We start from the raw sequence: 27579 nt of genomic DNA, 5'->3' as shown, positions 1-27579 counted from the left end.
AGTAGGGTGGCTGGCATAGTAGGTACTATATAAATGCTAGCTATTGTTATAAACTATAATTAATAAAGATTCATTCAAACAGGATACAAAACATAGAATTCTTTATAGTAAGCATTGTGATTCTCTTTTCCCAGAAAAATACAGTGGCCTTGTACTTGCTTAAAATCAAGATGATATTACACACACACACACACACACACACACACACACAGGGCAATCAAGATAAGTGACCTGCCAGAAACAGCTAGTAAGTGTCTAAGGCTGGGTTTGAACTCTGATCCTCCTGACTCCAGCGCCAGTTCTCTATCCACTGCACCACCTAGCTGTCCCTGGATCAGACAATCTTTAAATTCTTGTCTAGCTTGGATACTCTCTGGTACTCACAATAACTCTGGGAGGTCAGTGGTGTCATTTTTATTATTTAAACTGAGTTCACAGTGAAAAAAGACATTCCAACAGGCAAAGGGACATTTAGCTAGTGGGTGACGATTCAAGTATTTATGAGGGACACACCATCTACCAGGCACTCAAGCACTGGGGATACAAAGAGAGGTTAAAAAAACTGTCTTCCTGGAGCTCACAATCTAATGAAGGGAGATAACCTGCAAACACCTATGTAGATACAACATATCTACAAAGCAAATTGGGGATGATCAATAGCAAGAAGGCACCAGCATTAAGGGGCATCCTGCAAAGGCTTCCTGCAAAAGGGGAGATTTTAGCTGAGATTTGAAGGGAGCCCAGTGGTACAAATGAGGGAGGAAGGCATTCCAAGAATGGGGAATAGCCAAAGAAAATGCCCAGAGTCCAGAGATGCTGTGTCTTGTTTCAGGAACACCAAAGAGGTTGCTATGACTGGATCAAAGAGTACACAAAAGGGAGTGATTATCAACTAAGGGCTGACATTGTCAGATATGACTGGAGGATGGGTTGGAGTGGAAAGAAAACTGAGGCAAGGGAAATTAAACCACAGGCTATTTTCAAGTTCTAGACATGAAGTGACCTGGCCACTTAGCTGCACTTATGATCTATATCATCTATATCCTGTCTTAATCCTCAGAACACTACATCAATTATGTCTTATTTTCTTAAGCAGAAGCTTCTTATTGACAAAAGAGGTTTAACAGCCCAATATTTCTTAACAAAGAATGTTTTATTCTCCCTGTATGCAGGGATGTGCTGGAGCCAATTTGTACCAGAGCTGGTTGTTAAACTTTCAGCATGAGCATTTACACCTTAGAAATTGGCATCCATTAGAAATTAGAGCTTGGGTCATTGGTTTGTAGATTTCTATATTTAATGAAGTGATGGAGAAAATGTGAATAATATAACATAAAAGTGTGTCTTGTGAGGTTTTCAGAGAGCTGGTTGTTAAATATTTCCAAGCACACCCCTGCCTGTATCCTGTTAGTAAAATGTATAGTTATTGTGAAATAGCTTGTTAGCATGAGCAGTCATAGTAGAGGAAGCATTTCCTTTGATTTTGCTATTTTTTCTATATAAAAGAAATCCTCTAGGAAAAACACATTGAATTTGGGCTCAGAGATATTGTCTCTCCATGCTGCTCCTCTGCACGTAAGGCATCATGTGATTTGCTTTATTATCTTGAAGTATTGTTTTGGGGATCCTTAGTGCACCACATTATCTCCTCACAAAAATGTTGTCTGGAAAACACTCACTAATGATAATGCAGGACAGAGATGTCTGCTATTTTCACTGGTCCCTGGAAGCAACTCAGTGTATTAACAGGAGTCTCAGATTTGAAGTCAGAGGACCTGACTAGTGTCTGCATTACCTTGGATCAGTCCTTTCCCTTCTCTGGGCCTCAATGTTTATTCTTGTTCAATGATTTCCAACATCTCTTCCAGCTCTAAATCAATCATTCAGTAAGTTGATAATCATTAATTTTTACCAACCAAGTGCCCTAGAGATACAAAGGGTGAAAATGAAACCACCTCCACTATAATGCTGTGAAAAGAACTAGGGATTTTTTTCTCTAGAGACAGGGTAGACTGGATGGTCTCATTGGATTCCCATGGTCTCAAAATTGGAAGGTCCCCTTCAAATGAGGTAAAATTTATAAAAGCGTTTTCTTAGCACAGCGCCTGGCATACAGTAAGCATGTTGTAAATGAGTTTTTCCCTTCTGAATAACAGTTAAATTCATCTCCAACAGTAGTAGTGACCGAGAGTCAGAATATTTGACTCTAAACTCCAGTAAACTTTAGCTGGGACTGGGGAACTACTCAAAGGAAATGACTGGGGCTTATTGGACTGCAACAATTGCTAAAATCGTTATGCTTAGGGATCACAACTCCACCCGGGCTTTTTCAGGCCCTGATTTCTTCATCTTCTGAGGCACAGTCTTGGTCCAGAACTCCAACTTATCCCACTTCAGTCTCTTTCCCACAGACAACTGCAAATTCAGCTGCATGTATTCTTCCTTCTGGTCATAGACAGGCCAGTGCAAAATGTCTGCCCCATTTGGGTCTCTGGGGGGAAAAACCAAATGTTTAGAAAAGAAAGGTACCATTCATTCTATTGGCAAGTCTAGCAAGCCACCATCAGGTCAGCCTGAGAGCCAAGGATGAGGCCCTAAAGTAGGGGTCAGCTGACAGTGGTGACAGCCACAGAGAGGACTTATTCACCCATCCCAAAGCAATTTGATTTTCATATTTTATGTTGCATCTTTCTAATGCATCTGAGGTAGGTCCCAAGAGTGAAAGGATTCACATAGGGACTGAATAGCCAAGGCAGAATTTGAACTCATCTCACTGGACTCCATATCACTAGAGCAGCTAGGTGGTGCAGTGGCTAGAGCACCAGGCCTGGAGTCAGGGAGATTTGAGTTCAAATCCACTCTCAGATCCTTACTAGCTGTGTAACCCTGGGCAAGTCATTTAACCCTGTTTGCCTCAGTTTCCTCATCTGACAAATGAGCTGACAAATGGCAAACCACTCCAGTGTCTCTGCCAAGAAAACCCCAAATGGGGACACAAAGAGTTGGACATGACTGAAGTGACTGAACACTGGCCTCCAAATCTAAGCCGGTGCCACTACATCCTGTTTTGATGCGTCCCAAGGGGGAAAAGAGGTCCCTGAGACTCCAGGGGATGGAGGAGGTCATGAAAGTTGCTCATCTTTCTTGTGTTCCTTTCAAGATGCCCATGTGGAGGGTGTCAACCAGGCCAACACCTCTCCCAGACTTGAGGGACTTGAGGAAAAGGTAAGATTGCTCAGCAGACCTTGCCTCTAGCTCTATTTTACTGAAGCAATTTCAATTAAGGAACTTCTTTGTCAGTGGGGAACCTTTATGTCACTAGGAACAAGCACAGTCCTACAGGGAAACTGTCTGGAAACCAAGGGGCAGCATTCTCACCCATGGCGGGCAAAGTTTGCCCAGTAGCTCATTATCCTGTGGCTCAGGAGCTTTTCATCTTCTTCTTCCCCCCATAAGACTAGGAAGAGAAAAATTAAAAACTTGGATAACGTCAAAATGCAGTCGGGAAGGGAAGGGGAGGGTAGAGGAAGGGAGGGGGAAGGGGAGGCTTCTAGCACATTGGGCAGATCCTCAGTGGAGGATTTATGGAGGCACAAGGACAAGAATCACACAGGATGAGAAGGTGTGACAGCTCAGGGTCTATACCAGAGGAGAAGATGAGGGCAGTGCTGAGGTCACAGGTCCACTGACATGGAAATGTATTTTCTGCATTCCTGTCTCATCTTCCCTTCTGGGGAGTCAACCCGAGGAAGTCAGACACTGCGTCTTATTTATCTTTCTGTCTTCCCCAGAGTTCAACAGAGTGCTCTGCATATAGGCTGTGCTTAATCATGGAAACTGCATTAAACTGAACAGCTGGTTCAATTCTCCTGATTGAATTCACCTGAACAAGCAGATGAGTTAGGGGACTTCCAAGGCTGATACCTTCATCACTCAGTCAACCAGGTAACTATGAGTTGCCTCCTCTGTCCCTGGCACTGGGCTAAGTGTTGGAGATGCAAATAGAAAGAATAAAAAATAAAAACCAAACAACTCTTCTCAGGGAGCTGGGTTTCTATTCAGTGCTTCCTAAGGGAAGGTGGCGGGGCAGAAAGAAGACTGGATTTAGGGTTAGACCTGCTAACTCTGTGTTGTTAGATAATCTCTCTGAGCTTCTCCCTTGCCCACACTCCCACTCTCACAGGGTCTTTGGGAGACTCAAAGGGCAGCTAAGTGGATTGAGGGCAGGACATGGAGCTGGGAAGACATGAGTTCAGCTCCTGGCTCAGACACTTGACTAACTCTGTGACTCTTGCAGAGCTAGTCAAGGGTCTGAGTCAGGATCTGAGCTCATGCCTTCTTCAGCCTCAGTTTCTTCATTTGTAAACTGGGGGTGAGAACAGTACCTACTTCACAGGGCTATTGTGAGGCTGTCACAAGAGAGTGACACATACAAAGCTCTTTGTGAACCTTCAAGCAGTATATGAATGCTAGCTACTTCTAGCTCTCGTTATCTTTATTATGTGAGATGATATATAGGAAGGTGCTTTGTGGATAGGTAAAGCATAATTATCTGTTTTGACATCAGAGAGAGGAGGTAGATGATGGAGATGGCAGGTTGCTGCCCCAGTGATTGTGCCACCCCTGATCCCCCACCCAAGCCACTGCTTCCCTCCCCGTCCAGTCTCCACTGCTTACAAGGAGCTCCAAAGACAAAAGGCAGCTCATCACCATGGTCTGCTTTCACAAAATCTGGCCTGACATCCTTAAGTATGCTTGGACAGTGCTGAAATTCATAAAAGTAGACTGGAGAGCTGGGACCTAGGCAAGCATGAGAAATGCCCACAGTTACTGACATGTTGAACACAGGACAGGGCCACATGCCATTGGTCCCCGGCCAGATTCCCTCCTTTGGGATGGGAGAGGAGTGATGGCAGCTGAACATTGACTGGCAAGCTCCTAAAGGGGAGGCCCTTAACAAATAGTGTCCCAGAGTGAGGTTGGGGTCTGGTGTAACAGGACCTGGGTTGGAATCCTGGCCCTGCTGCTGACCCACTATGAGACCTTGGGGCAATCCCTTTACTTATCTGAGGATTTCTTTTCAACTATAGGGATGAGTAAATTAAAAAATTAACTTATCCAGATCTATAAATTTTATAACTGTGGGATATATGAAAAATTTTATCTGGGCTGTAAATCCCTTTGTGGTCGCCATTCAAATGTAAAAATACTTTAGCTAACTGGGCCTAATCTATGGACTTTTGACTGCCTGGCTATCTGACTGCTATTAATTGCCTAAGCCAGTCTGTTAGGGCCATTTAAAAATTCCCACAACTGCTTCTCCCAAATTGATAAGCAAACAGCCTCTTTGCATTTAACAGCAAAGGATTTATTTAGGTGAATAAACTTAGGGATAAAGGCAACAAAAGCATCTCTCAGCATCTCTGTAGAGTCCTCCTCCACTGTCTAACTGCAAGCCCCCTCTTTCCATACCATTTCTCTGGCGTCTTTCCCTGTGTCTCCTTAGTTCCCTCCTCCTCTCTGTACTATTCCCTTAGTCCTCTCTGCATCTGCTTAGCCTCCTCTGTACCTTCTTCTAGCATCCCCTGTGACGGTCTAACTTCCCCCAGTATATAAAAGGCCTCTCTCCTTGGGAACCCCAGGGACCAAGCCCCCATAAACATCAAGCTAATTGGTTAACTGCCCTAGGGCAGTGGCTGGTGTCTCCAGGGGGTTGTGTGTACCCTGCCCAGGGCTTGAGGTAGTTGTGCTTCCCGCTGCACATTGGGCCCTCCAAGGGCCCAAGCCTGGGATCTCTGGGGCAGATCCCCTTAGGGCAGAGGGAGCTGGGGCTTTTCAAAGCGTCCAGGCTGGCCAGCACCTCTAAGGCTCCAAGTCCCACAGGGCTTCTTAGCTTGGCCCCTGAAGCAGAGGGGGAGGGGTGCCAGCCCTTCTCACACAGAGAAAAACCCTGAGGGCCTAAGGCTTTTTCATCTCAGCCCAAAGACAGGGTACCCAAATCACAATAAATTCCCACTCAGAGGTGATGATAATGTCCGGCCTGTCTACCCCATGGGAAGGGAAGGAGGAAGGTAATAAACAATTATTCAGTCATGTCTGACTCTTTGTGACCCCTTTGGGTTTTTCTTGGTAGAGATACTGAAGTGGTTTTGCCATTTCCTTCTCCAGCTTATTTGATAGATGAGGAAACTGAGGCAAACAGAGTTTAAATGACTTGCTCAGGATCACACAGATTTGAACTCAGGTCTTCCTGACTTTAAAATAATGGGTTTGGGGATGCCCAGAGGCCCCTGCTCAAGAGGATTATATTATGATTGATGGGACTCACTTCAAGTTGACTTGATTGAAACCACACCTACCTGAGAGCCTGGCCCTCAGAGGGTGTGTTCTCTGACCTCTGACCTTGCATGTTCTGCTCATGGACCACCCTCAAGTCCAGTGAAGTTATAGGTTTGGGTGATGCTAGCCAATGAGCTTGAAGCAGTGTGTAAGGACCACCTCTGCTCTGGACCCAGAGGAAGTTTCCACTGGGAGTTACTCTCTGGGAGGCGCTGTTGGTGACAGAGGACTTGGAGGAAGACAAAGGCCAGGCTGAGCTCCATTTTTCCTCTAGGCTAGAAGGCCAGGCTGAGCTCTGTTCTCCCCTCTAGGCTAGCTAGGCTTTCCTAACTTCCAGGGTAATGTGCTCTATCTTTATTAATAATACCTAATATGCCTTAATAAATGTTTAATACCCCAAAACTGGTGCTAAAGCTTCTAATTTATAATTAACAACTATATTAGGAACCCCAGATAATTTTCCCAAAACGTGGGACAGAAATAAGGCAACCACACATATAGTTGGGGTTTTTTGTTTGTTTTTGTTTTTTAGTGAGGCAATTGGCGTAAAGTGACTTGCCCAGGGTCACACAGCTAGTAAGTGTCAAGGGTCTGAGGCCGGATTTGAACTCAGGTCCTCCTGAATCCCAGGCTGGTGCCTTATCCACTGTGCCACCTAGCTGTCCCACACATATAGTTTTACTCACAATGAGGTCCAATGTTCTATACACTAGGATGAGGTTGTTGTGAGGATCCAGGGAGACAATGAAGGTAAAGTGTTTTGTAACAATACATTTAATTTTTTTTTATTTGAGCACTTAGATAACTGTATTTCAATGTAATTTGGCATTATATCCTATTTATTATATTTTTTACATTTAAAAACATTATTCTGGAAGGGGTCTGTAAGTTTGCCTGGACTGCTAAAAGGGTTCATGATGCATACTCACAAAAATAGAAATGCAGATTATTATTATTATCATTAGTAGTAGTGGTAGTAGTAATAGTAGTAGTAGAAGGAGGAGGAGGAGGAGGAGGAGGAGGAGGAGGAGAAGAGAATGGTAACTGAGTTCAACCTGGCTGTTGTTAGGTAAGGATAGGAAGGAAGAAGGATGGTGAATGAGGGGGTTTTAACCAATCTTGAGGCTATGATAGCAAAGCCAGAAGGAAGAGTTGGCTTCTGAGTGTGGGTAAAATACAAACACCAACCCACAGACAAGACATTCTTACATAGATTCTGAAAAGGGTCAACTCCATATTCACTGTGTTGATACTTAGCTACTTTGAGGGCAGGAATAACAAAGATCATATCCCCCATCATTTCCTGGTATTGAGCTCGAAGTTCTTTAGGATCCTCAATATCTTTTAAATACTCTTCCATCATCAAATGCTGAAGTTCAGAAGGAATACCCTACAGGAGACCCAGGGGGAGCCGGAGCAACAGAAAAATGAGCTTACCTGGCAGTGGGTTGTTTGGAGATGTTTGTTGATTGATCGTAAGGATTAAGCAAGAGAGCTAGGTGGCCCCGTGAATAAAACTCTGGACGTAGAGTCAATAGGGCCTGTGTTCAAATCTGAACTGACATGAATTAGCTATGTGACACTGGGCAAGTCCCTTAACCTTGTCTGCCTCAGTTTCTCATCCATAAAATCAGCTGGGGAAGGAGATAGCAAACCACTCCAGTGTCTTTGCCAAGAAAACCCAATCAAAAGGGGTCCCAAAGAGTTAGACATGAGTCATCGACTAAATAACAAGAAATAAGCCCACATAAGTTTGCCTGTCAATCAAAGGTCCTGGGTCACACCTCCCCACAAGGAGTTAAATTCGTCAGGAAGATAATAGACAACTCTTGGGGGGGGGCAGTGTAGAAGGGATGTGAGGCTCAAGGAAAGAATAGAATTAGATGGGGTCTCTAAGGTCCCTTCCAACTCTGGGACTATGAAAGAAGAAAGCTAGAGGGGCAGCTAGGTGGCACAGTGGATAGAGCACTGGCCCTGGAGTAAGGAAGACCTGAGTTCAAATCTGGCCTCAGACACTTGACACTTACTAGCTATGTGACCCTGGGCAAGTCACTTAACCCTCATTCTTCCGAGGGGGGCGGGGGCACAGGGGGAGGACGGGGGGGGGGGGGGAAGAAATTCAAAAGATCTTCTAGGAAGGATCACTTCTAGACTATTTTCTTTTTTTCTTCTTCTTATAGAATATTTTCAATAGCTTCCTAATTGGTCCCTGTGCCTCACATCTCTCCCCACTCCAATCTATTCTCTATTCATTTACCAAAATGATTTTCCAAGTGCAGATCTGAACATTTTATTCCCCTGCCCCAACTAGGCAAATTCTAGTGGATCCCTATTACCTTTAGGATTAAATACAAACTCTTCTGTTTGGTATTTAGAGCTTTTCACACACTGGCCCCAACCAAACTTATTATACATTATTACCCTTCTCATATCCTGTGGTCCAGTTATAACAACCTTCTGACTCCTCATACTCCACATTCTATCTCTCATCTCCATGCCTTTGCATTGGCAAGAGTCAGATCAAACAGCATCTTCTATAGAACACCTTTCTTGGTTCCCCCCTTCTCCAGTTGCTAATGCCTTACCCCTCCTCTAAGATTTGCTTTGTGTATGTTTGCCATATGTCTCTGTATGTGCAAGTCTTCTACCACATAGAATGTAAGTTCCTTGAGGGCAGGGAATATTTAGTGTTGTCCCTGTGCCCAGACCCATGCCTGCTACCTAGTAGGTGCTTATATATAAATAATTTTGATTAACTGTATCTTACCAACAGTGGATTCTGCAGTAATGATTGGATAATTCCTTTATCCATGGTTTCCTTAAATCCAGCAATGCCCATTTCCTGTGCAGAGAAAAATGTCACACTGTGAACAGTTTTTACAACTTAAGAAATTTATGTATTTTTTAAACAAATCTAATCCAAGGAAGTCATTTTATCCTTTAAAGGGGAGTCAGTGCCATGGATTTGTTTAGTCATTACTGGATAATTCCTAATTAATACACACCGAACAACTCTCAAGATATTTTGCAAAATGGCCAGCAAAATGGTGAGTAATGGCCATTACACAAGAAACAGTGGTTATAGTTTGTTCTTAATGACCATTGGCCTTGGATAATGATCACTGCTTACTACAGAACCCATAAAGCTAGAAATGATGCCAGTCGAATTCTGTTCTTCTGACTAGTGCAAACAGAATGATTTTACATACATATGCTCCTAAGGAGGCAGCTTACAAATGGTAGTGAATATCAGGTCATATTTCAAATTAGTATAAACCCTGTGGCCTTGAAATATGATGAAATGAAGTTCATAAGAAAGAGAACTGCTGTGGCATCAGGGGTCCAGGTTTTAGTCCCAGCTGTGTTGACTTTTGTTAAATCACTTCCTTTCTGAGAGTTCTCTATGTTACAAAATAGGGATAAAGATCTTACTGGTGGGGCAGGTAGGTGGTGCAGTAGATAAAGCACAGACGCTGGATTCAGGAGGACCTGAGTTGAAAGCCAGCCTGAGACACTTAGCACTTGACACTTACTAGCTGTGTGACCCTGGGCAAATCACTTAACCCTCATTTCCCCACAAAAAAATTTTTTTAAATATATATAGAAATTTAATTTTTTGAGCACTTAGATAACTGGATTTCAATATAATTGGCTTTATATCCTATTTATTTTATTTTATATATGTAAAAATATTATTCAGGAAGGGGTTTGTAAGTTTCCCTGGACAGTCAAAGGGGTCCATGATGCATATTCACAAAAATAGAAATGCAAATTATTATTATTATTATTATTATTAAGATCTTTATATATATGTATATGTGTGTCTGTGTGTGTGTATAAAGATCTTACTGGCACTTATATTATAGCAGGTGCTGTGAAGGTAGTTTTTTGTATAAAAGTGCTGTGTCAATATTGGCTAGTATTAGTTAATCACTGTTCATTTAAAATAAAGAGACTAGGTGCTGCTAGGTGGCACCATAGCGAATAGAGCACAGTACCCAGGGTCAGGAAGAGTTGAATTCAAATCCAGCCTCAGATACTTACAAGCTGTGTGATCCGGGGCAAGTCACTTAACTCTGCTTACCACAAAAATTTAAAAATAAATAAAGAGACCTGTGGAGGATATTTTAACCAAAGGGGAACTAGAACTGGCTTTGGTGTCTCTTCCTATACTTCTGAGCAGATTTGTACATGAAATGAATCATCCATAGAGAAAATAACCAAAGGTTGAAGTTGCTTCTGATTCTTCCAGGGAAGCCTGCTCAGGATAACTTTGGTGATTTTAAAAAAGGTAAATTTTCAGATGACCCAAAGTAAGATGGGGCGGGGGGACCTAACAAATTGGATCATGGAGTCAAGATCAAAAAAAAAAAAAAAAGGACTTGACAGGCCAGAATATTAGACCACAACCACAAAGATCAAATTTAATGGGTACAAACAAAGTCTTACACTTGGAATTTTTTACAATTGACTTTACAAGTTCAAGATGAGGGAGGCATGGTTACACAGCAATTTTTTTGAAAAAGATTTGGGGATTTTGGTGAACCACAAGCTCTCAAGAAGTGACCAGGGTAATGTGGCAATCAAAAAAGCAACATGATGGTGAACTGTGTTAAGACTGGCACAGTTTTCAAGAATAAGGAGGTGATAGTCCCTTTGTACTCTACCTCTGGGGAGACTACAGTTATTCCTTCCACATCACAACTTTCCCCATAGTGGTGTTGATATATTGTGGGTTGGCATAAGAAATTAAATGGGAATTTGGGGAGGATTTTTGCAGAAGCCACAGATGACATGCAAAGGCCATCAGACAAGAGAGAAAAAGTTTTTAAAAGCAGACATTCATAAAATATCTGTATAGTATTGTATAATATCAACATATTCAGTCTTAGTACTATAATAATTCAGTCTTCTTCTCTAACATGAAGGGAGGAACAAAACATTTTACATGGATGCTCCAGATCATGGGGGTGCTGCACCCCTCACCACTGAGATGTGGAAGGGATCACTGTGTATCTGGAATCTTTTGTTCAGTTCTGGACACTACATTTGAGGCAGAAAATAGAGAAGCTAGAGAAGGGGCTCATGTTCTTTCCATTTGGGATGAGTTCAAGGAACTTGCTTAGCTGGTCAAAGAAAAACCTAAGGGCAGGGGAGACATGATCATTGTCTTTAATAACTGGTAGAGCATCACTTGGAGCAGGCATTTAACTTGGGCCATTTGCTCTAAGGTATAACAAGGAACAACAGGTGGAAGTGTAAAAAGAAGTCCATTTGGACTTGCTGGAATGACACCATGCCCAGCAGCTGGAGCTGTCTCAAAGTGGAATGCGCTGCCTCAGGGTCCTTGGAAGTCTTTCAGCAGAGGCTGGATGTCCATTTGTCCAGTGAGTTATAGAAGGGATTCTCCTTCAACTCTGGGCTAGACCTCATGGCCTCCAAGGACCTGTGCAGCTCTGAAAGTCTGTGATTCCTTGGAGAAGCATAAACTGTGAAGGTCATAAAGAAGATGGCACAAAGTAGAAAATCCTAGAATCTTACCCCAGGAATAAGCCAACCATACTCATGGTTGTTGACACCAATGATGGAAGGGACTTGGTGGAACTCTCCCATAGCCAGCAACTCTTCAGGGTGTTTGGGCAGGAACTCTCCATCAACTACTCCAGGGATTATTGGGAAATGCAAAAGAAAGAAGCAGGAAAAAAAAAGAAAAGGTAAGTTTATCTACACAATCTCCGTCCCACTATCCTTTTCTCATCATTCTCATTGTTCTCATTGTTACCATTCTATTTTAGACACTCTTTATCACTTACCTGCACTCTTTTTTTTTTTGGAGGCAGTTGGAATTAAGTGACATGCCCAGGGTCACAGAGTTAATAAGTATCTGAGGTGAGATTTGAACTCAGGTCTTCCTCACTCCAAGTCTATTGCTTTATCCACGGAGCCACCTCCTTAGAGGTTTACCTATCTATAAAATGGGAATAATGATGCCTGTACTCCTTTCCCTCATAGATTGTTAAGAGAAAGACACTTTGCAAACTAGTATGATAACAAGAAGGAGAACTTTATGGACATGAGACTATCTGAGCAAAGGCATGAAGGTAAGAGATTATAGGGAACATTTAGAAGACTGAGGAGAGACTAGTTTGGCTATAGCATAGGGTGCATGCAGAGAAGTAATAAGGAATAAGGCAAGAAAGGCAGGGAGGCACCAAATTGTTCAGTACTGGGAATTCTAGGCTTGAATTGGATTGAAAGTTAGGGATCCTGGGGGCAGCTAGGTGGCACAGTGGATAAAGCACTGGCCTTGGATTCAGGAGGAACTGAGTTCAAATGTGATCTCAGACACTTGACACTTAACTAGCTGTGTGACCCTGGGCAAGTCACTTAACCCCAATTGCCTCACCAAAAACATTTTTAAAAATTAAATAACACTTATATAGCACTTCCTTTGTGCCTGATATTATGCTAAGCACTTTATAATTGTTATCTCAGTTGACTCTCACAAGAACCTTGGGTGGTATAATCCCCATTTTACAGATGAGGAAACTGAGGCAAACAGCAGTTAAGTGACAGCTAGTGTCCAAGACTGGATTTGAACTCAGGTCAATTTCCCCAACTCTGGTCTCAGCACTCTATCCATTGCACAACCTAAATGCATCCTCCATACCTTAGCTTATAGAATGTTATAACAGAATGTTATGGCTGGAGGAAGAAAATCATCTTCTAGAGTAGAATATCAGCAGTGGAAGGAAACTTGGAACAAAAAACCTGAAATGTTTAGAACACAGAATGTTGAACGGATTCTTAGGAGTCCAGAGTAGAAACACACACACACACACACACACACACACACACACACACACACACACCAACACACATGCTTAGAGTGCAAAATGTTGGGGATGGAAGAGACCCAAGAGAGCAGAAAATTAGAACTAGAAGGAACCTTCAGGTGTAGAAACCTGGTGCTGGAAATACCACTGAAGATTATCTAGTCTGAGACCTTTGTATTAGTAGGAGGACACTGAGGCAAAGAGAGTGACATTCCCACGATCTTTACCTCAATTCCCACCAATGGAAGGTGTGAAGAAAGGGCATCAAGGTTAGATTCCAGCCCTGCCCTAAGCTGATTTGGCAGTGCTAGTTGGTACTGTAACCCTTCCTCCTCAGCTTGCCAATGGCCAGGATCTCCTCTTCAGTTTTGGTCCTGAGGCATTGAACCATGGAAGCAGAACTATGTCTCTCACAAGCAGACAGATTGGCAACAACCTGCAAAGAGGTACCCACAAAGAGTTAATATTCTCACAGAGCACCCCCTGGCCTGGAGCACAACAGAGATCCTATGATACTCATCAGGAACCCAACAAAGGATCATTTCTATAGGTGATGATACAGTCATGGCAAAAAGGAGACCAAGTTGGAATGGGTCTGGCTGCCTAAGGGGCCAAGTCTCCCAATCATGAGCCTACTATGTACAGGGCTCAGTACCAGGCAGTGGGGGAAGGCATAGGCAGGGGCAGGTTATAAAGACATAATCCCTGCTCCTGAGGAGTTTACTCAGGGAGAAGAGACCTAAATGTCTATGAAGCACACACAATGGAGTCTGGGGTGTGATGAAAGAGCCCTTACTCTGGCTTCAAAGATCCCTCAGTTCTGGCCTCAGCTCAGTCACCAATTCATTGTGTCACTTGGAAAAGGCACAGAATGACAGAACTATAGAGGAAGAAGGGACCTCACACCATCATTGCATCTAACCTGTACCTGGGAACCCTCAAAGAACTCCTCCTCCTGTTCTGGGGGTATTGGAAAATAGATGTTGGAGCTAGAAGGAACATTAAAAACCATCTAATTGGGGCAGCTAGGTGGTGTAGTGGATAAAGCATTGGTCCTGGATTCAGGAGGACCTGAGTTCAAATCTGGCCTCAGATGCTTGACACTTACTAGCTGTGTGACCCTGGGCAAGTCGCTTAACCTTCATTGCCCTGCAAAAACAAAAAACAAAAAAAAACCCCTACTCTAACCCAATTTTTAAAAAAAATTAAATTAAATTTCTTATTTTTGTGGGGCAATTAGGTTAAGTGACTTGCCCAGGGTCACATAGCTAGTGTCAAGTGTCTGAGGCTGGATTTGAACTCAGGTCCTCCTGACTCCAGGGCAGGTGCTCTATCCACTGTGACACCTAGCTGCCCTCTTCTAACACATTTTTACAGAGGAAGAAACTGAGGCACCAAGAAGGGAAATGACATCTAAAAATCACAGGCATATTAAGAATCAGAACCAGGAACTGAATCCAGGGCATCTAATTCTACTACACAATCACTGCCCCCCTCTCTGTGCTTCAGTTTCCTCCTCTGTAAAATGAGGGGGTTGGACTAAAATGATCTCTAAGGTAAGCTTCAGCTTGAACATTCAGTGGCATTCCAGTATGTGTGCCTTCTCCTAGCCCAGGAGAGGCAGAAGGCCAATGAGACTGGGCCATGGGCATCCAAGACCAATAAGGTTAAAGAATATTATTGTCGTTGTTGTTGTTTGTCCTTTGTTCTCAAAGAGGACCATGACATTAGGTGATGTCATAACTTGCACTAAATTGGATTTAAGTGAAGGAGGCCTGTGGAACCATCTGGGTCCAGTATCATGACAATTGGAGATGGCCCCAGATGTTTAAGACAATTGGGGTTATGTGACTTGCCCAGGGTCATACAGTTAGTAGGTGTATGACATGAAATTTTAACTCAGGTCCTCCTGACTTCAGGGCCAGTGCTCCACTTAGCTGCCCCATGGAGCAATTGCAGAGATCAAAGAACAAGGAACTTACATTTGCAACAATTTCTGAGCTGGAAGAAATCAGGCCTGGGAGGAGGGCCACACCGCTCTCCATGATCACCCTGTGGAACAAGCCTTTGGACATGGGAGACAGAACCTGAGGAAGCAAACCACAGTGGGGGTTCGGTGAGAGAGGGAAGCAGTTATGGGGAAGCCCACATACTCCTGGCTCAGTAGAGAGACAGGAGACTGTGAGTCTGAAAGCCAGGACTCTTATTTACCCATAACCTACCCATGAAGGACAGTCACAAACATCACCCTCTCTCTGGGACACTGGCCTTTGGGCCCTTTGGCACAATGAAAGACAGTTAGATAACTAACAACGGCTATGTAGCCTTGGCCAAGGTCTAGGCCTCTCTGGGTGGTTAGGTAACATAGTATGATAAGATGTCTGTTCTCTATTGTAACCCAGCAATACTGTTCCTATGCCCTACATCCTCATAAGGTCACATGGTTTACTGATTATTGGTTTCTGCTTGTTTATTGATTATGAGAAAGCCCAAGGTTCTTGTTAGGATCAAATGACTTCAAATCCAACAGTTTTTCCCACTATACCATGGGGATTTCCCACTTTCCATCAGCTATTATTTTTAGCATTTTATTTTTCCCTAATTACATGTAAAAACATTTTAACATCCATTTTTTTTTGTGGGGCAAAGGGGGTTAAGTGACTTGCCCAGGGTCACACAGCTAGTAAGTGTCAAATGTCTGAGGCTGGATTTGAACCCAGGTACTCCTGAATCCAGGGCCTGTGCTTTATCCACTGCACCACCTAGCTGAACCCTAACATCCGTTTTGAAAACTTTGTGTTCCAAACTCTCTCCCTTCCTCTGTCCATACCCCCAAGAAGACAAGAAATTCCATATAAGTCATACTTGTGTATTCATGCAAAACATTGCCATATTAATTATGTTGTGAAAGAAAGCATACCCAAAAAACCCTCAAGAAAAATAAAGTAAAAAAAAATGCATCAATCTGTATTCAGACACCAACAGTTCTTTCTCCCGAAATGGATAGCATTTTTCGTCATAAGACATTCAGAGTTGTGTTGCATCGTTGTATTGCTTAAAATAGCTAAGTCATTCACAGCTGATCATCTCACAATATTGCTATTACTTCATACACAGTACATTTAACTTTGTATCAGCTCATGTAAGTCCAGGTTTTTCTGAGAGCATCCTGCTCATCATTTCTTATCGCACAATATTATTCTCTCAAAGTCATGTACCACATTTGGTCAGCCATTCCCCAATTGATGGGCATTCCCTCAATTTCTAATTCTTTGCCACTAGGAAAGAGCTGCCATAAATATTTTTGTAAATAAAAGGTCCTCTTCCTCTTTGTTTTTTATCTTATTTTGGATACAGACCTCAGACTGTAATTGCTAGGTCAGAGTATGACATGGTTTCATAACCCTTTGGCCATAGTTCCAAATTGCTCTACAGAATGGTTGAATCAGTTTGCCACTACACCAGTGTGCATTAATGTCTCATTTCCCAATATCCCCAACAATATTTGTTATTTTCCTCTGATGTCCTATTTTCCAATTCAATAGGTATGAGGTAGTATGTCAGAGTTGTTTTGATTTGCATGACTATAGATAGCTTTGATTATTTCATCTGAAAACTTTTCACATGTTCTGATCATTTTTCAATTGGGGGAATGGCTCATTTTTTATATAAATGTGACTCAGTTCTCTATATGTTTGAGAAATGAGGTCTTTATGAGAGAAACTTACTTCAAAGATTTTTTCCAGTTACTATTGCTAACTGTATTTCCCTCCATCTTATTCCCTTCCCATGCTGTTTATTCTATTTTCTATCTCCTTTCATCCTGTCCCTTCTCAAAAGTTTTGCTTCTGACTACCCCCTCCCCCAATCTTCCCTCTCTTCTATCACCTCCCCATGCCCTCCCCCCTCCTACCTTCCTGCAGGACAAGATAGATTTCTATACCCAATTGAATGTGTATGTTAATTTCCTCTTTGAGCCAATTCCAATAAGAGTAAGATTCACTCACTTCTCCTAACCTCCCCTATCATTCTCTCCACGGTAAAAGCTTTTTCTTGCTTCTTCTTTGTGAGATAATTTACCCCATTCCATCTCTCACTTTCTCTCAGTTCATTCTTCTCTCACCCCTTAATTTTATCTTTTTAAAAATATTATCCCTTCATATTCAACTCACACCTGTGCCCTCTGTGTATATATACACCATCCAACTGCTGTAATAATAAGAAAGTTCTTAAGAGTTACAAGTATCATCTTCCAATGTAGGAATAGAAACAGTTTAACCTTTTAAAATCCCTCATGATTTCCTTTACCTGTTTACTTTTTTCAGCTATTTTTAAAGCATTATTCTTCCACTGAAGTCTTCCTCCCATGCTTTATCACAGCCCAGAAGCCATGTCAGTGGTGTGCAAACTCCTGAGGAAGGAGAGCTACCACACCAGAAGGTCTTTGCCCCTAAGGCCCCTAATGAATTTTATGTCTGTCCTATGAGGGCCAACCATTCTAAGCTTTGAGAAGTTCATCAGCAGAGGATGGAGAGGGCAGATCTGCAGCCACTATTAGTCAAAAAGGTCACCTGGGAAGTTGCAGACAGACTCTGAGCAGCACTGGGGAGAGGTGTACCTCAGTAGAGAAATGGGGGATCCACTGGGTCTTCAATGATTTCAACATTACCCTGGATACTTATTTTTCTCCTACTCAAAGTTGTTAGTAAGCCTTTAAAAAGGGACAACTCATTTTCTGTCTCCAGTAAAGTAAGAGGAAGAAGGGACAAGATAATCAGTTGGGAGTAGGGCAGGGGAGTGTAGTGGGATCTCCAAATGAAAGGCAAGGTCAGGGGGCAGCCTTAGAGAAAGAAGTCATCACCCCCCAATAGTTGTAAGATGGGGGAGGATAAGAGAAGAGGAAGAACAGCTCTGGTCTGTGAGACTAGATCTTGGTTTTGGCCACAAGAGGCCCCCTTCCAGGCTGGGGTCATTTCTTTATCACCTACGTGTGAGGAAACACTAGTTCCCCCGGCAGACTCGCCAAAGATGGTCACACGGCCAGGATCTCCTCCAAAGTGGGCGATGTTCTTCTGGACCCACCTCAGGGCAGCCACTTGATCCAGGTAACCCCAGTTGCCAGGGGCGTGAGCATCCCCAGTGCTGGAAGACATATTAGACAAGGTTTGAGAATGCTGAAGAAGAAGGGCAAGCTAGGTGGTGCAGTGGATAGAGCACCAGCCCTGGACTCAGGAGGACCTGAGTTCAAATCTGGCCTCAGGCACTTAACACTTACTAGTTGTGTGACCCTAGGCAAGTCACTTAACCCCAATTGCCTCACCAAAAAAAAAAAAAAAAAAGAATGCTGAAGAAGAGCACCAGCTTCGTAGGAATACAAACTAGATGATGCAATGGATAGACTCCTTAGTAAGACCAGTGTTCATCTAGTGGCTGTGTGACTGTGGGCTAGTCACTTAGACCTCTCTGCCTCAGTTACCTCATCTATCAAATGGGAATAATAATGGCATGTAGCTCTCAGAGTTGTTCCAAGGATAATATGACAATATTTATAAAGTACTTTGTACACCTTAAGGGACTATAAAAATGCTAGTTGTTATCGTTGTTATTTTACACATGTAAATTAGGAAGGCAGATCTCGAATCCGCCACCTGAGAGATTCCCAGTGCATACCCTTCCAGTTGCTCACTGTGCCTTTTTAGGAAGAGCCTCTGCCATGTTGCTTTCTTCCCTTCTACCTTACTCCCTGATCCACCTCTCCACCAGCTGCCTTGTCTCCATTCTCCCTTTCCTCCTCCTTTTTCTTTTAGCTCTCCTTTCTCTTTTGTCTTCCCCTATTATAATGTCAAGTCAAGAAACATTTACTGAACACCCACTATGGGCCAGGCACTATAACAAGCTCTGGGCATACAAAGAAAGGTAAACATTGTCCCTGCCCTCAAGGAGTTTACAGTTTAATGGGGGAGACAACATGCAAACGGCTGTCTCCAAACAATACAGGATGGATTGGGGATGATCCCAGAGGGGAGGTTCTGGCATTAATGGAGACAAGGAGAGGCTTCTTGCAGAAGGTGCAATTAGAAGAGAGTCTTAAAGGAAGCCAGAAGGGGAGAGGAGGGGGGGAATGAACAAATTCAATGGAATATCTTATTCAAGGATCAGAAAGGAGGCAGAAGATATGGAGGATCATTAGAGGTAAGAAGACTAGAGAGGTAGGGGCTGGACAGCTCTGCAGTACAGCTTCCTTGCTGTCCTTATATCCAACTCTCCACCTTCCAGCTCTGACTTTCAATGGTTCTCCCTGGTGCCTAGAATTCCTTGAAGGAATTCAAGACAGCTCTGATCCCAACTTCTGCAAGAGATCTTTTCTGTCCTCCTCTTCCTCCTTCCCACACCCACCCCTTCATGGCTGAGGCCTTCTAGAACAAGGACCCCCACCCCACCCTGTTGAGGATTTATGGAAAATTAGCACTGGGGAAGCTGGTGAAAGCATGAGCTTTATTACCATGCAGTGGTACCAAGCAGGAAAAAATGAAAGACAGACACACACACACACATTATATGACAACCTGTATTGACAGACAGAGGCTCAGTCATGCAGGCCCAGGGGCACTCACATGAAGGAGACTCATGCAATGACAAGATCTTGGTTGGAGTATACACTCAGAGTGTGGTCTGACCAAGTCAGTCTTATACCTTAAAGGTAGGTCTGACAATTAGTACCTGTTGTGAGAGAGGGCATTCTTTTTTTTGTGGGGCTATGGGGGTTAAGTGACTTGCCCAGGATCACACAGCTAGTAAGTGTGAAGTGTCTGAGGCCAGATTTGAACTCAGGTCCTCCTGAATCCAGGGCTGGTGCTCTATCCACTGCGCCACCTAGCTGCCCCTGAGAAGGCATTCTTAATCAGATCAGATGTGGTGGGGAAACTCCCCAGGATCACTTACTGATGCCAGACTTGGGTTGGAGGAGTTTCCTAATAGAGACCAGAAATTGAGTGAGAGTTAAGGTTAATACTCAGAGACTCCAAGAGTGGGTACCAGCATGCAGTCATGCAGCCAGCTGGGAGTCCATTCAGGAGCTGAGGTTATTCGCAGCATCAGAATAAGTCAGGGTAGTTCAAAACTATTGGTTGTCTATATTATTGCTTAAATGTTGTATGGTCCCTAAGACTACTTAGCCTGTGACTCCATAGTGGAGTCCTATCATTTATAACATGCCACAATATGTTTTAAAAATCACAATTGTCATACCTTCCCAATGAGATGACTTCTCATTTATAATGCATGTATTTTGTATCTCCATGTTGTCTCCCATGAGAACTGATCTCCAACTGTAGGACTTGCCTATTTTTGTATCCCAAGCATGTAGCACAGTGATTGGCATTTAAAAAGTGCTTAATAAATGCTTGTTAGCTGACTGAATAAGGGGGTGACGGTCTGACTTGTGTTTTAGGAAGATAGCCGGGTGGAGATTGAAGAAGGAGGAGGAGGAGGTGGTGGTGGTGGTGATAATGATGATGATGATGGAGGAGGAGGAAGAAGATGAAGAGAAGGAGAAAGAGGAGAGGAGAAAAGAAGAGAGGGAGAAAGATTAAAGAATAGTAAAAGTGAGAATGAATGAAAGGGCAATATTCTAAAGAAGAACAGATGTAATAAATAGGATCATTTGTGGGTGTAGAAAGCTTAGTGTTAGTGAGTACAGAAGTGAAGGAGGAGATAATGACAGAAGGCATTTGATCAATGTGAGATAAAGAGGAGGGCATATCAGGCATTGGTCACATTTTTTCCAGCAAAATACAAAGCAAAGTTCTGAGTTGAACTGGTGAGGAGAGAAGCCGTGAAAGGTTTGAGGAGGGATGCAAAAATTTAGAAAAGCCATTCTGGTGAATGAATTCATTAGAGAAGTTCAAAAGGGTTGCCTTGCCACAGTTAGGACCAGGTTAATATTATGTAACATTAATTTCTATGGACCCAGGCAACATTTCTCTAGATTCATTGAGTAGTATTCAAAGAAGAGCAAAAGGGGTAGATGATGGGAGTAATCCAACGCTGAGTGTTGGCAGGGAAAGAATAGTGATAGGACAAGGGGTCAGTGAGATATGAAGTGGTTTAGTGGGGGGTTAAAATGAGGAAGGGAAGAGAGTATACCCAGGCAGGGGTTATGGCCTGTGAAAGAACTGAGGGGTGGGAGAATTAAAAGAGGTGGGGGGATGACAAACAGAATTAGGGATTACAAAGAAGAGTCTAGTGGAATGATAAGAGAGTATAACTAGGTAGAAGAATTTCAAAACACATAAGTTGAACACTTCTGGGTCATGGCAAAATCAAGGGTGTTATCAGCTCTGTATACAGCTAAGATGAAGTGGAGGAGGAGGTTATGAGAAATGAATACACTGGGGAACTGGAAATATAGAAGGTTTAAGGCAACATCAATATAAACAATGAAGTTCCTTAGTTTGAAAGTGGGAGTTTGGGAGGAGAGAAAGACTGTAAATGAGGCACTGAACTCATTGAGAAAAGGAGAGTATCCTAGAGAATGATAAATACAGCTACTAGAATCTTGGTGATAAACATGGATTGAACGAACCTCAAAGGAGCAGAAGTTACTGAGTGATGGTAGTAGAGGCAGAGTCTGGAAGTGGGAGTGGGAAACAAGGAGTATTTTGGCATCCCTGTGATGGAGGTATGAGTGAAAGTGCAAATAGTACTGGAAATGGTCATCAGGAAAACTGGGTCCTCAGAAAACAGTTATCACTCAGGGAATTCAAGTAGATGGATGGGGTAAGAAAAGAGTAAGGATGAAAGCAAGTTTGTTATCTATGGAGCAGGCATGCCAGAGAGCACAGTGAAGGGGGGAGGTAGCTTTAGAGGAAGACATTACAGGGAAATGGGATTGGAAAGTCAGTGTAATCATGAGCTCTATTACAATGCAATACAGCAAGCAGAGGTTAGGTGAACACAATAGGACCATCTTGTTTTCTTGTTTTGTAAGCCCCAGCACTTCATACAGTGCCTGGTACTTAATAAATGTTTTATCTACCTGCTTATATGTCTGTTAGTCCAACAACACATCCATCCATTTGCCACCCCCCCCCCTCTCTCTCATCTAGATTTAGAATGTAGGCCAAGGGAGGAGAGGTGAATTTATTAGCCATAAGAAGTAGGTCCATAATTGGAAACTGGTTCCTCTCACTACAAATACAGTGTTTTTTCTACTATATCATGATGTGTTTGTGAGGGAGGCAAGGCAAGAGATCTGGATTCTAATCAGGAATTTATCGAGACTCCACTCAGAATACTCCATTGTGTTTATCATCATGTCACCACTCAGAGATCTGGAAGTTCATCCGTGAAGAAATACTTATACTTATGTTTCACTGGGGTCAAATCTTACCTAAAGAATCCAAGGATGCCTAGTCTGTACTGGATGGTGACCACTACCACATTCTGGGAAGCAGACAATGTTGAGCCATCATATATGGAGGCAGAACCCAAGACAAGACCACCACCATCAATCCAAACCATCACCTGAAAGAATCAGACATGGTTTTCCTTTCAGGAACAAATCCCACCAAGCAGGGATCTGCAGCTCCCTTGTTCAAAAGGAAAATATTGTATCTGGTATCTTGTGACACATGATAAAGTAGTTCTGACTGTGAGTGAATTCACTTCTTATCAAGATAATGTCTATCAAGAGTTGACAGGATATGCATCAAAGCTACTCTCCTGCTCATCATTTCTTTCACAGTTACTATTGCTAACTGTATTACCCTCTATCTTATTCCTTCCCCTTGATATTTACTCTATTTTCTATATTCCTTCACCCTATTCCCCTCAAAAATGTTTTGCTTTTTACTGTTCCCTCCCCCAATCTGCCCTTCCTTCCTTTTCTTCTTCCCCCCTCCCCTATCTCCTTCCCCTCCCACTTTCCCTCAGGGCAAAATATTTTACTATGCCCACTTGAGTGTGTATGTTATTCCATCTTTGAACCATTTCTAATGGGAGTAAGGTTCACTCACGCCCCCATTGCTTCTCCATCTTCCCCTCCACTCTGTAAGTTTTATCTTGTTTCTTTTATGTGAGCTACTTTTCCCATCCATCTCTCCGTTTCCCTTTCTTCCAGTGCATTCCTCTTTTTTGTGAGGCAATTGGGGTTAAGTGACTTGCCTAAAGTCACATAGCTAGTAATTGTTAGTGTCTGAGGCTGGATTTGAACTCAGGTCCTCCTGAAAACTGTGCGACCTATCTGCCCCTGAGTGCATTCCTCTTACCCCTTAACTTTATTTTAAAGATGTCATCATGAGTCAGCCAGGTGATACAGTGGACAAAGCACCAGTCCTGGATCCAGAAGGCCCCAAGCCCAAATCCAGCACCAGACATTTGCCACCCCACCCTGTCTGACCCAAAAACAGAGGATAAACAAAAAATAAATGTTTTACAGATATCATCCCTACATATTCAATTCACACCTGTTCCCTCTGTCTAAGTATATTCCTTTCAGCTGCCCTAATACTGAGAAAGTTCTTATGAGTTAGAAGTATTATCTTCCCATGTAGGAATATAAACAGTTTAAACTTTTAATATCCCTCGTCAATTCTCTTTTCTGTTTAACTTTTTATGCTTCTCTAGGATCTTGTATTTGAAAGTCACATTTTACATTCAGTTCAGGTCTTTTCATAACAAATAACTGAAAGTCCTCTTTTTCATTGAAGTCCCATTTTTAACGCTTAAAGATTATACACACTTTTGCTGGGTAGGTGATTTTTGGCTATAGTCCCAGTTTCTTTGCTCTCTGTAATATCATATCTCATGCCCTCCAATCCTTTCATGTAGAAGGTGCTAGATCTTGTGCTGTCCTTACTGTAGCTCCACAGTATTTGAATTTCTTTTTCTAGCTGCTTGCAATATTTTCTCATTGACCTGGAATCTCTGGAATTTGGCTATAATATTCCTGGAAGTTTTCCTTTTGGGATCTCTTTCAGGAGGTGATCTGTAGAGTCTTTCAATTTCCATTTTACCTTCTGTTTCTAGAATATCAGGACAATTTTCCCTGACAATTTCTTGAAAGATGGTGTGTAAACTCTTTAGTCATGGTTATCCGGTAGTACAATGATTGCACATGAAACAGCAAATCTATTATGTACAACTTGCTATTCCTTTTTAAATATACAGGAAAGTATTTAAAGTAAATTTCTTTCTTTTCTTTGTTTTTTTTTGGGGGGGGGAGTTCTTATATGTTACTTACCATCTATAGAAAAGTTTCAACTGATTAAAACCCATTTCAGTGATTCTGACTCCTTTAACCCATGTCCTGCCCATAAGCCTGTGTTTAATCCCTCGCATTGTATTTGCATTGTGGAGGTGGTGAGGGGCAGTGAAGGATGTCATTTCAATCTTATATCACTGACACTAAAGAGGATGCCCCATCTCCAGCATAAGAGACCACAGTAACTTTCAGCCAAGGCTAAGCTGTGGGGGGAACATACCATTAGGAAAAGAGAGCCAGTAAGAGGGGAAAAAATCAGATCATCTCCATGACAGCACAACAGTATGGGGTTTTCTTGGCAAAGATACTGGTGTGGTTTGCCAATTCTTTTTCCAGGGGTTAAGGCAAACCAGGTTAAGTGATTTGTCCAGACTGACTGAGCACCAACTATGGACAAAGCTCTGTGGCGGGTAATGTGAATAAGACTAGGTCCTTACCTAGTACTCTCAAGGTACTTTCAGTCAAACAAAGGGAAAGGATGGGATATGGGTCCCAAAACATGATACAGACTAATAGTCTGTATTGGAGCAGCCAGGTGGTACTATGGTTAAACCTCCAGGCCTGGAATCAGAAAGACTCATTTTTCTGAGTTCAAATCTGGCCTCAGACACTTAGTAGCTATGTGACACTGGGCAAATTCCTTGACCCTATTTGCCCAGTTTCCTCATCTGTAAAATGATTTGGGGAAAGAAATAGCAAACCACTCCAGGATCTCTGCCAAGAAAACCCCAAATGGGCTCATGAAGAATCAGACACAACTGAAAAACGACTGAACAACAACACAGGCTGTATTGCATGCTATAAGGTAGATGATAGGTGCCACAAGGGAGACACCAAAGAGTGTTAAGGTAGCTCAGAGGAGAGAGCAAACACACCTCTCTTTGCACCCCCAGCACTAAGGAGAAGGGCTCCAGTTTTTAGAAATGGTTTTTGAGTTGAATGTTGGGTTATTGAGGGTCAGGAAAGGCTTCATGGGGAGACTATGTCTGGGCAGTTTTGTTCCCTATCATTTATTTTAAGAAAGGAAGTCTGGACTAGATGATAGAGGGTTAGCCTTGGAGGGAGAAGGACTGGGTTCCAATCCTGCCTTGGACATAGGAGCTATGTGACCACAGAGAAATGACTTAGCATCTCAGCACACCAGATGACTCCAAGACTCTAAGTTACAAAAGAAGTTCCTGTCTTCATCACCAGAGAGAGTTTCCACACAGGGAAGCTCCCTACAAAAAGGAAATGATGGTTCTGGACTGGATGAAGATGTGTTCTAAAGGTCACACCTGATCCATGCTTTGCTCTGGTCCTTTTGCAATCATAACCTTTAGCAGAAATTGATACCATTCCACATAATGGAATTAACTCCCAGAAGGTATTTCAGTCATTTTCAGTCATGTCCAACTCTAAATGAGTCTTCCAGACTCCAACACAGCACTATCTCCACTGTGCCACCTAGATGCCCTGAAGTCAAGATTTCATCCTGATAGAAGCAAGTATTTGCTAACAATGTGAGCTGCTTCCCACTACTGGAGTGGATTGCCTTGAGAAGCAGTGAGCTTCCTGACCTGGAGGACTTCAGGGAAGGCTAGATGACTTGTCAGAGATGTTTACAGGATGACTGCTCCCCTATGGGTGGAACAAGGAGACCTCTGAGGTCCCATCCAGTTCTAATGCCCTAGGATTCTCATCCCACACTGTGGAAGTTACAGAGATGTGGCTTACTGGCAATCTGGCCCCCTCCTTTGCATGGTCAGGAGTGTAGATATTGAGATACAAACAGTCTTCAGACTTGCCAGTGATAGGGAAGTTTATTTTCAGAGACTTCAGTATTTTTCCTAGGACAGCGGCATCCTGTAAACACCTGGAAAACACAAGAGGTGCCTGTTCTGAATAGAATCACATGGGGATGATCATCATAACAGGTATCTGTATAGTGCTTTGAGGTTTTCAGAGCCCTTCACATACATAGTCTCCTCTGACCCTCACAATAACCTTGAAAGGTAGGTGCTATTTTTATCCCTATATTACAAATGAGGAAACTGAGGCAGGCAGAGGTAAAGGAACTTGCCAATGATATTTCACATCTTCTTGTACAGTCTTTTTTTCTAATTTAGTGTATATTGAAATATTCTGGTTTGTTGATGATTGGTAATTTTGAAAGAAAATATTATTTAAATTTTAAAAACCATGGAAACCAAGTAGATGTTACCAATAGATGGATAGCAGAACAAATCACAGTGTATGTGTGTTGTGGAATGTGATTGCATTGTATGAAAGAATGGAGGTGAGGAATTCAGAAAAACTGATGCAAATAAAGGAAAGTAGAAGTAGACCAATACAGGCAATAACTAGAAGCATCTATACAAGATCAACACTATTGGGCATGGTCATTTGTGTCACTTGGATTTTCCTTCCTACAGAGGAGCATTACATTGGAGGGGGAGTTAGGCTATGGTATGGAGTGGGGAACAAGTGTGATCTTCAAAGCAAAAGGCATCAAACTATTTAAAAAATAAAATAAGGGGTCAGAGTCAATGACCTCTAAGATCTCCTCCTGCTTTCTGAACTTAACACACTGTTGAGTTCTTGCTTTGTTATTTACTAGCTGATATTGTTAAGTCCTGTTTGACTCTTCATGAACTTGTATGGTGTTTTCTTGGCAAAGATCCTGGAATGATTTTCTATTTCCTTCTCCAGCTCATTTTATAGATGAGGAGACTGAGGCAAATGGAGTTAAATGACTTGACCAGGGGTCACACAGCTAGGAAGTGTCTGAGGCCAGACATTTCAACTCATTTCTTTCTTACTCCAGGTCCAGTATTCTATCGATTGAGTCACCTAGATCCCTCTAATCTCGGTTAGCCTTTGTTCATCTATCCATAGCAATATGTGCACTAACTACCTCACAGTGTTTTTCTCAAGTTTGTTGTTCGCTAAAGTCCAAACAAATGTGAACTTTTATCATTAGTAATTATTTGAGGCTTCACCGACCAGGGGGAAATAGGGAACATTCATGTCCTCAACAAATATTTATCAAATGTTTACTGCGTGTAAAGAACACAGAGAAAAATTATGAATAAGACAAGATGGTGCCCTATGCTCATTGGTAAGATTATAGAGGAAGCTGCTTACATAGATGGATGAGAA

General features: G+C 42.6%; 1 protein-coding gene across 1 annotated transcript; it reads right to left on the bottom strand.

The window, feature by feature from the left end:
* Positions 1-398: 398 nt before the first annotated feature.
* On the bottom strand, positions 399-27579 carry LOC122740017 (cocaine esterase-like). Its single transcript, XM_043981786.1, has 12 exons — positions 27565-27579; positions 26155-26293; positions 22567-22700; positions 18164-18317; positions 15158-15262; positions 13514-13611; positions 11881-12022; positions 9107-9181; positions 7582-7729; positions 4678-4800; positions 3379-3457; positions 399-2491 (listed from the first exon to the last, which is right to left on the bottom strand). Coding segments are annotated over exons 1-12 (1383 nt in total). The 5' UTR covers positions 27567-27579; the 3' UTR covers positions 399-2307.

Source organism: Dromiciops gliroides, chromosome 2 (assembly GCF_019393635.1).
Source record: "Dromiciops gliroides isolate mDroGli1 chromosome 2, mDroGli1.pri, whole genome shotgun sequence".
Classification (NCBI taxonomy): Eukaryota; Metazoa; Chordata; class Mammalia; order Microbiotheria; family Microbiotheriidae; genus Dromiciops; species Dromiciops gliroides.
Note: the sequence above shows the minus strand (reverse complement) of the source record. Positions and strands in the feature narration are given on the sequence as shown.